Source organism: Trichosurus vulpecula, chromosome 4, assembly GCF_011100635.1.
Source record: "Trichosurus vulpecula isolate mTriVul1 chromosome 4, mTriVul1.pri, whole genome shotgun sequence".
NCBI classification, from domain to species: Eukaryota; Metazoa; Chordata; class Mammalia; order Diprotodontia; family Phalangeridae; genus Trichosurus; species Trichosurus vulpecula.
This window is the reverse complement of record NC_050576.1, coordinates 104932214-104942434: the sequence shown is the minus strand read 5'-3', so window position 1 is coordinate 104942434 and position 10221 is coordinate 104932214. Positions and strand designations below refer to the sequence as shown.

Below are 10221 nucleotides of genomic sequence, written 5' to 3'. Positions count from 1 at the left end.
CCAAAGCTGGCAAAACTGGTGACAGGGCTATGGCTAGACTCTGAGAACACCAATCACAGTTCAGGTCTCTTATGATCCTTGATTTGTAGGATCCGAAAATTCATTGAGGAAGGAATCTAAGTGAGTTGTGCTGGGGTTACTATTAAGACGAAGCCAATTATGACTCAGTTAGGAAGGATTCATGGAAAAGCTGCTGTTCAGTTTCTGTGCCATCCATTAACCGTTAGCCACAAAGCTGCCTATTACATTTGAGATTGCCCAAAGCCCCCTTTGTCTCCCAATGCCCCAATCTAAGTTGTACAAGCTTCTCTCTCCTAATCCTAAAACATCTACAATAACAATATAAAGTCAAGAACTGGTGCCCCTACCAATGCAAAATCTCCAAAGCATTCAAAATTCACCTTCTTCTTTGTCCTCAACCACTATCAAAAAACAGGTTACAGCTGTGCTCACTTTTCCTTTAGGGCCTTTTTCTCTGGGAGAACCAGAAGTATAACAGGTGGGTGGTTAAGAGGAAAGCATTTAGAAAGCAAGTGCAAAATAATTATCCTTGCACTAGGGGCTCCTGGTTGGACCCTGCTTTCCCAGCAGCAAGTTTTAGTAACCTTAACACAGCCAAAGGCAACACCCCCTCCTACTGCATCTTCTGCTTGGGAGAAAAGAAAATCTACACGTTTGTGGAAAAGTACAACTTAGAAAGCAAACACAACCAGCTCCAGTGGAGCAGAAAAGCAAGCAAGGCGCTTTCTAAATACAGAGCCCAATTGTAAGCATTCACTGTACCTTATTTCTCACCATCGTCATTTGCGCTGTCAAAAATAGAACCTTCTGTTCCTTGATCTATTCAGAATAAGCCACAGCAGGCACAGCTCTGCTTACAGAGGGCAGCTGGGTCAGTGAGGACGTAGGGGGAAGTAGAGAGTGTAGCCAGCAGGTTTTCTTAGGGATTATGTTGCTTTAGCTTGTTATCATTCTTCCCAGCTATTTTTGGTGCCAAAAAAGCAGCAGGGAGGTCTGTGCTCTCATCAGAAAGAAGTTCATTCAGTTCATTTCACAACTAGGGGCTGGAGCTCAGTCTAGGGCAGCAGTGCCCTCTGCTGGACTTCTTCATACACCAACCAGTTCAGGGACTATCAAACTTGAATATAGAAGTTATGGGAATAAAGAAAACCTTTATGATCCGACTAGAACAGAAGGGCAGGCGTGCAAGAGCTAAGAGGAGAGACAGAAGCCAATCAATACAGGGCGTAACTCATCATCTGGCTCCATGAAGACACCTGTTGGAGCCGCAAGGTGATTTCATATGCTAGAGTTCATGTGTCTACAGCAAGGTTCTGTTTTTACACTCCAGACAGGCAGAGAAGTAATGCTGGACTCATTTTTCCTGCATCCTGCCACAGACCAGTTACACTGGAGTACAGAAAAGTAAGTGTCCAGTTTTAGGTTTTAATTAGGACATGAACAGCAGCTGAGGATGGAAAGTCCCTAAGAGTTAGGTGGTCTTGCTCAGACATTGGATTTCTCATGTCCACCCATCTATAGGTAATGTACTGGAATAGTTCCCAACTCTTGCCTCCAACATAAAATAGCCCCATGCTTTGGGTTCCCTTTCCTTTCCCCCATTCAACCTGATGGCTAACAAACCTGGAGATAAAACTGCATTAATATTAATGAACAGACACCTATGGGCCAAGTCTAACACAGCCTCCATCTCTTCACAAAACTTTTAGATTTAGGGAAATAATTTCCAAGTTAGCAACAATGCTACGGGAGTACTTGACTGTCAAGAGACTAGTTTCAGTTTTGGTTTCAATGTGCCCACTGTATGTTTGCAATATAGCGTCCTATGTTAATTAAGGACACTACCTTCACAATATATATGAATCTCACAAAATTTTACCCTTTTTGCACACCCCTCAAAGCGTAATACCTGGGGCAAATGCCTCTTTTCAGAAAGCTCTATGGCCAGCACCAACAGCTGCAGCCTCCAGGCTCTTAAAAGGGATAATGGCACCACCGTGTGAAAAGTTCTTTCACAGAGAGAAAGAAACTCAATGCAGAATTTTTTAATAGAAACAAACCCCAGAGCAACCCATTTATTGTTATAATACCATAAAAGAAAGATCAAAACAACATGGAAAAATGTGTAGCTGGCTTTTGAAGCCCAGAGAATGTAACTAAGAAAAAAAAGTATTGCCTTCTGAGTGTCTTCTAACTTCACTGACAATATTCTTCTAGTTAGAAACACTTTGTAGTAGAGTAATGTTGTCTCCTTTTAGCATGATCCGGCCTGCAATACAGATAAAAAACCATGAGAAGTCATGAACCTCTACCACAAAATTTCCTAATAACTTAATCAGAATTAAAATCTTAGCATGAGAGAGCCTGAAAAATTTTTTTTTAAATAAAAATTTATTTTCTCTTCCTCTCACAAGAAAGACAAAACCCTTGTAACAAACACGCATAGTCAAGCAAAACAAATTCCCACAATGGTAATGTTTTGCAAAAACTATGCTTCATTCTGTGGTCTGAGACCACCACTTGTCTTACTAGTTTCTTATTTCTTTTTCATAGTACACAAGCATTTAGAAATATGACAGCTTTCACATGAGCTAATGCATTTTTAAGAGGTAATTTCAAGTCTGTGAGTAGATATTCCTTTATAAAAACAAATGCACCAGACACTAACTGAATTGGATGGTCTACCCCTAACTGCTTGTGAATTTTACATTTATAACATACAAAATTTAGTTTTAACTTAAATAAAATCAAGGCTCCAAGCAAAACAAGTGGAGCAGCAAGACGTGTAGTTAGATCATCCCACTGCTTCTCAAGAACAAGTCTTACACAACTGATTTGTATCGAGAGAAACTTTAAGCAGAGGAAACTTAAAACAGGAAGTTCAAAGAGTCATTTTTAGCAAAGGACCATTTGATAAGAGATGAAATATTCATGAAGCTTCTGAGAGGAGTGGAGGGTAGGATAGGGCTGGGTAACACTAAAGGGAGGGGTAAGAAGTCCTTGATTTAACTACACTTTCTCATTGGCTGAAATAAGATTATGAATGCTTAGTCATTATTAGGTGCTAAGGAATAGCTTTAAAAAAGGGTAAATTCTGCAAAATGGACAAATTATCTGAAATTCAACAAGGCTGTATATGATCTTACCAAGCTGTTTCCTTGACTTTGTTTTAGAGTGAATCTCCTCTGCATCATCCAATACAAGATTCATATACTCATCGAAACCCTAGATAATAAAAGAAATCATCATTTAAAAATTTTAATAGTTATATTCAAACAAAACTTTTAAAATGATCTTCTTTAGGCAGAATTATATTCAAATCATCCCAGGAATATGAAACCATGTTATTTTAAAGACACCCAGTTACAACCAAAGACCAATACATTTCTATAACTTAATATAGTAACCCATACCACCACTGATTTTTAATATGAAATAGCAAAGACCTAGAAACTTCAATGACTGCTTTTGAGAAGAATCCATTCTAACCACTACTCTTCCATATGCATTAACTTACCTTCTTTTCTCTAACTCAAGGATTCTTAACCTTTTTTTGTGTAACAGACCCTTTTGGCAGCCATGAAACGCTTCTCAGAATTTAAAAATTTCTCAGAAGTTTTTAAATATTTAAAATACATAGGCTTGCAAAGGAAAATCAATTATATTACAATAGCTATTAATTTTTTTTTAAAGCTCATGGACCCCAGGTTAAGAACACTATTGTTTCCCAGGCTTCAGGATCCACCAGGAACACATCCTATCACCTAACTTATCCATAATCCTCCCACTTCTAAGAGAATCTATTGTGTATGCACATACACAATAGTTACCCTATAGTCTTTCTCTACCTTTATCAAAGATTGGCAAAGGGGAGTGAGGTTTTTCAGGACATCAGAAAACCCCAAGGGTGCATTTGTGAAACACCAAACAGTAACTGTACACTAGCAGAAAAACACTTCCAAACTATTATGACTTCTTTAAGTTTGATTCACTGCCCACATCTTCCAGGAGGCTTTACTTAATGAATTTTATAGTTCTGATCACTTAGTATTATTTCCAGATTCTGCACTTAAATATTTGTTTTCTCCCTGTATCTCTTTCGCACTCTTGTTCCTCCCTACTAATGCCATATTTATCTGTTCAAGGATATCAAGGATGGTATTTTCTTTCTTGTCACTATATTCCTCATCTCCCACCAAAAAAATGCTAGTACAGTGCTATACAATCAGCTCTCAACAAACCCTCGCTCTTTTCTCAGTTTGTGAACTTAACACATCTATCTCAAAAACACTTTCCTACAGTTTGACTTCTCATTCTTCTCAGGTCTTTTCTCATTATATACTGCTGAAAAGGAGCATAAATCTCAGATACTTACAATTATGCAGCCCTCTATTCGCATATTTACTTGCTCATACAGCCACACCTGAATTCGGGACCGCTGAAATAAAGAGACAAATTTTTTAAAAACAAAGAAAAAAGCCACCAAAAGCCACCACTACCACCTACACATGTCTAATGTAACTTCCCAAAAGTGATTTTGTAAAATAACAGAAAATATTTTTAAAATTTAGTTGTTACTAAGATGTAATTTTAAAATTATTTCCAAAGAAATTTTCTATTTGACAAACACCGTAATGGGATTATACACACTAACAACTTCCTATGATCTGGGGTCTTTCAGTCACAGCATTTTTCATAATGCTTATAAGGTTTAAGGCACAGTCTATTGTTGTTTTGCCTTGTAACATATAAACATTTCTCTCAGAGTTCTCTGCTATCTTAGAAAACTCAGGTACCAAAGGACATCAGGCCGATTGAGCAAAGAGACCAACAGTCTGAAACAAACATGTTTTCTCTAACACTTTTTATGTCATACTAGCTTGCTGAAGCAATTGGAAATGAAGTGATTTTTTAAAAAAAAAAAAAAGCAATAAAGGGCTCACAACCTCAGATTGATGGATCTTAGTTCAAAGTGCTATTAAAACTTTCCAAATCAATACAAAGTTTTATTGTATGCCAAATGAGGAAACTAAAGTCTAATAAAACCATTAAATCAGGGGTCTTTAATCTGGGATCTGTTTGAATAGTTTGATAAATGCATTTCAACATGTCTGGTTTCTTTTGCAATCCTATTTTATACATTCAGCACTAGAAGGACCAGATATGTTATCTAACAGAAAAGTATTATGATTCTTGTTTATTGTTTCAGTTGTTCACACGTTTTAATTGTGTCTGATTCTTTGACCCCATTTGGGGTTTTCTTGGCGAAGATACTGGAGTGGTTTGCCATTTCCTTCTCCAGTTCTTTTTAAGGATGAGGAAACTGCGACAAACAGGGTCCAGTGACTTGCCCAAGGTCACACAGCTGTTGTCAGAGGCCAGATTCGAACTCACGAAAACGAGTCTTCCTGATTCCAAGTCCAATGCTCTATTCACTGCATCACCTACTTTGAAATAAAAATTTTCATCCTATTTTTTTCTTTGCTTAGTGATTCAAAAAAAAAAAAAGCAGTTTGTCAATTGACACAGCTTGTTCTTTCAAGGTATTCTTAAATTCCACTCCTTTTAGTGTTAAAACCAGTGCATTAAATACAAAGACCATGGGAAGGGACACAAAGTGAAAGGGTAATAGGTTATTATAAATTATAATAGGTTACTACAAATAGGTTATAAGTCTCCTGCCTGTTGACTGAAAAAGTTTTGTTCTAAATATAAACTAGTTTTGCTAATACTTAAAAGGTTAAATTCATAACAAACGTCATTTGAGGGCATAGGTTTGTAGTATGATTTGAATATTAAGAGCGAGTCTTCTATTTAAAAACGTTTGCCTTTTGCACCGGGCAGTCTTAGACCGGACGGAGGTGTGGAATCCTCACCCTATGGGCACCATGACCACAGTACCGGATCGCTGTCCAAGTTGACACCCTCCCTCCCCGCCCCCCATCTCCTCTGCTACCATGACCCACTGCGCTCACAAAGGAGCAAGCCTTCGTTCTTCTGTCCCAGGCAGCGCAGCTCGTGCTCGCCACAGTGATGCATTAGGCTCTGGGGTCAGCCCTCGCCCTCCCCCCACTTAGCTTTAATGTTTGTGACTTCGGAGAAGCAACACCCTAAAGTTCGGAAGAGGAGTTAATGACCAACAGCTGGGCACATCCACCCAGGGTCTCGTTCCTTCTTCCCATTAGGAAAAGCAACACAGAGCTGCATGACAAATGGAAGAAAGGGACCGGGGGTTTCACTTACATTTTGGAGATACCTGAAGATGAGGTTCTGTCCGGGAGTCGTTAAGGAAAAACCTACCGAGCCAAGGACGCTTCAGCAAAGCCCCGGTGGGGTGGGGTCCCCGAGGTGGGGCTGCGGAGGAGCCGGCAAGCGCACGCACCGCCCCCTGCGCTCTCCCGAGGCTTTGCCCGGAATCTGTGGCAGGTGCGCCAAGTTCCCGCCATCTACGCCCACCCGAGGCTCGCCCGGCATTCTCGCCTTCCCGCGCCCAGGCTCCCAGCCCATGCGGGCGGCTCCTCGCACCTGGCCCAGGTGCCCCATTGGAGGAGCCCCGGCCGGGGGCCGGCTCCTCGCGCTCCCCGCCCCCGCCGACCTCCCTGCCCCCGCGCCTGGCTCTCCAGCCAGAACCCCTCGGCTGCCCCGACCCCGACCCCGGTAGAGGATACGATGGGCTGCACCATCACCTTCTGCACCTTCTGGCCCTGGCCGCGGTACGCCATGGCGGGAGCTTACAATGAGAGCGCGGGGCACGGCGCGCCTTAGGGAAACCACGAGCGGAACCGGAAGTTCGGCCACGCTGCACGCCGGGAGGCCCCTCCCACACCCACGACTTCCGCCTCCGCCTCCTCCTGGCGGACCGGCTGCTCTAGGCTCTCGCTCAGCTTCCCTTCCACATTTCAGGAAGCGGAAAGGGGAGGGGTGGAGGAGGGAGGAGGAGCCAAAGCGCCTAAGCGTCCTCACTGTGCCGACAGCGCTCCCTACGGGTAAGGAGGAGGAAACAAAGCCGGATCCCGTTCTCCTCAAACCCTACCTCACCCCCCACCAGAAAGGCAGCGGGAAGGTCCCTCACGTGACCTCGCCCTGCCCCCTTCTCTAGTCTAACCCATCAGAGCCCTAGCCTGGCAGCCTGGCCTATCATGTGTTGAGGAGAGCAATGACTCGACCCTTCTCATGCCATGTTCTGAAAATTGGGTGAGTTGGCTCCTTTGCCTGTGGGTTACCCAAATGCATCTCTATTGATTAGAAAAATGCAAAGTAAAACAACTCTGAGGTGCTGCCTTACCTCTATCAGATCGACTTACAAGACAGAAAAGGAAAATAGCAAATGTAGAAGGGAATGTGGAAAAGTAAGGACACACTAATGCATTGTTGGTGGAGTTGTGAACTGGTCCAACCATTCTGGATAATACTTTGGAACTATGCCCAAAGAATATAAAACTATGCATACCTTTGGATCCAGCAATACCACTACTAGGTCTTATCCCAAAGAGACTCAAGAAAAAGGAAAAGGACTCATATGTACAAAAATATTTATAGCAGTTCTTTCCGTGGTGGCAAAGAATTGGAAATCAAAGGGATGTGCATCAATTGGGGAATGGCTAAACAAATTGTGGCATATGAATGTAACGGAATATTATTGTTCTATAAGAAATGAGGAGCAGGCGGACTTCATTATAACCTGGAAAGACATATATGAACTGATGCTGAGTGAGGGGAGCAGGAGATCATCATACATGATTACAGACATGATTCATTCCATTGGTTATGATTCTTCTTTACAACTTGACTATGGTATAGAAGTTTAATGAGAAGGTATATGTAGAACCTATTTCAGATTACATGCCATGGCGGGGGGGGGGGGAGGGAAGGGGAAAGGAGAGGGAAGGAGAGAAAATTTGGAACTCAAAAACTTGTGGAACCAAATGTTGTCAAGTAAAAATAAAAAATAAATTAAAAAAAAGAATTGGAAATTGAAGGGATGTCTATCAAATGGGGAATGGCAGAACAAGTTGTGGTATATAATTGTGATGGAATACTACTATTCTATGAGAAATTACAAGGGACATGGTTTCAGAAAAACCTGTATGAGTTGATGCAAAGTGGAGTAAGCAGAACCAGGAGCAGAACACAGTAACGGTAATATTTAATGATAACCAACTGTGAAGGACTTGTCAACTCTGTTCAATATAAGGGTCCAAGACAATTCCAAAGGGCTCCTGATGAAAAATGCTATGCACCTCCAGAAGGAGAGAACTGGTAAACCCTAAGTACAGCTGAAGCATTTTTTTGCCCTTGTTTCTCTTGCTTTTTTTTTCAATATGGTTAGTATGGAAATATCTCTTGCATTATTTCAAATGTGTAACTGATATCATATTACTTGCCTTCTCAATGCATGGGGGAGGGGCTGAAGAGAGGGAGAGAATTTGGAATTAAAGAGAATGTTAAAAATAATAAATAAAAAAATTTGAACTACATAGGTATACAGGGTAATAGCCAATTAATATGGGCAGTTCAGGGAGTTTAATGAGCAGTTTACGGGAATTAATGACTAAATTGATTAACCATTGCAGGATGACCTTTAATTGGTCTCTCAAGTATGAATCAAAGTCTTCTGATATTAACCTATAAGAGTCTGTTAGTGATGTGGGAATAAACTTCCAATATACAAAGACCCTAACATGAGGGAAATGATGAATTATGGATATAGCTCAATTATGATTATGGCTGTGTATATTCAAGTTTACATATCTATATATGTATATATTTGTGTGTACACACATGCATATATGTATATTATATATGTATATATGTGTATACATATACACACAGGAAGCAATATAAATTCATTTGCATTACCCAGATAATGTATGATCCTTTAAGAAGGAAACATTTTTATACATAAGGGTCATAGACACCACACATGAGACACTATGAAATTCATTGTAAGAATCATAGCTTAAGTGGCTCTACAATAGTCTATGAGGGTGTGCATACATAAATGCATTCCATTGCTTGTATTTTGCTTTGCTTAATAAAAGTATTCCAGAAAAGTTGTGTAACCTGCATTTTTAGTTTTAAATTTAATTATTTTTGTCCTGAAATTAATAAACATCACCCATATATTAACATCCATATACATAGCAGAGGATTATGTATGAAACTGAATCTCTATTCCATACCTCTTGCTTTAGAGAAAAAAAAAACTATGCTAAACTCAACATATTACTTTCAAAACTTGTTTGTGCTTCCTTCCAAACTTCCTTCAGTTCCTTCTGTTAATTTTTGAAATTATTTCAATGCCTACATATTTTTCTCAGAACAGAACCTGTCCCTTCATCATCCCTTCCAATCACTCAAATAAATTTATCTTTTTAGTTTTCTCTTGACTCTTGTGTTTGCATTTTTAAATTCCTATTCAGGTTTGGTATTTTCATTTGGAATGTTTAAAAAGTCCTCTACTTCATTAAAGATCCATTTTCCGTCCAGTAGGATTATATTAACTTTTTTTTTCTTTTTGGCAGGCGGTTAAGTAACTTGCCCAAGGTCACACAGCTAGTACATCTGTCAAGTATCTGAGACCAGATTTGAACTCGGGTCCTCCTGTCTCCAGGGCCAACGCTCTACTCACTGTGCCACCTAGCTGCTCCTATATTAAGTTTTATAGAATAAGTTATTTTAAGTTGTAAGACTGTATCTTTTGCCTTTTTGATTATTGCATTACAAGATCTCTTGTTTGAAGTAGAAGTTGCCATGACTATTACTGCTTGAAATTTTTTTTCTTTAATGTGAAAGCACTGAATTTTGGTTATAACATTACTGGGACTTTCTCTTTTAGAGTTTCAGGAGTAATAAGTGGATTCTATTTTCACTTTGTCCTTTGGTTCTAATAGGTCTGGAAAATTTTCATTTACGATTTTAGAAAGTAGCCACTGTCTCCCAGGATTGTTGGGAGGATAAGATATTTGTAAAGTGTTTTGCACACCTTAAAGAACTATATAAATGCCAGCTACTAACTATTAAGTTAACAATTTTGTACAACAACCTCTTCCTTATTTAGCTGCTTTTAAAGTCACACCTTCTAAAAGTGTGGCACACCTACATTCATCCTAATGACTATTTCTAACATATTATTATGGAAAAGCAGGGAACATGCATACTTTAATGGTCCAGTCCCTTTAAGTAATGCAGCTAAATTAT

General features: G+C 39.9%; 1 protein-coding gene across 2 annotated transcripts; it reads right to left on the bottom strand.

Annotated features, from left to right (window-relative positions):
* Positions 1-2051: 2051 nt before the first annotated feature.
* Positions 2052-6815, bottom strand: SNRPE (small nuclear ribonucleoprotein polypeptide E). Of its 2 annotated transcripts, XM_036756886.1 has the most exons (5): positions 6690-6815; positions 6265-6291; positions 4397-4459; positions 3168-3246; positions 2052-2290 (listed from the first exon to the last, which is right to left on the bottom strand). In XM_036756886.1, the coding sequence occupies exons 1-5, from the start codon at positions 6741-6743 to the stop codon at positions 2235-2237; spliced, it is 279 nt and encodes a 92-aa protein (XP_036612781.1). In that variant the 5' UTR covers positions 6744-6815; the 3' UTR covers positions 2052-2234. The 2 variants fall into 2 exon arrangements, with proteins under 2 accessions (XP_036612781.1, XP_036612782.1); XM_036756887.1 differs by lacking the exon at positions 6265-6291 and having other exon boundaries at positions 6708-6815.
* Between the last annotated feature and the right edge of the window lie 3406 nt (positions 6816-10221).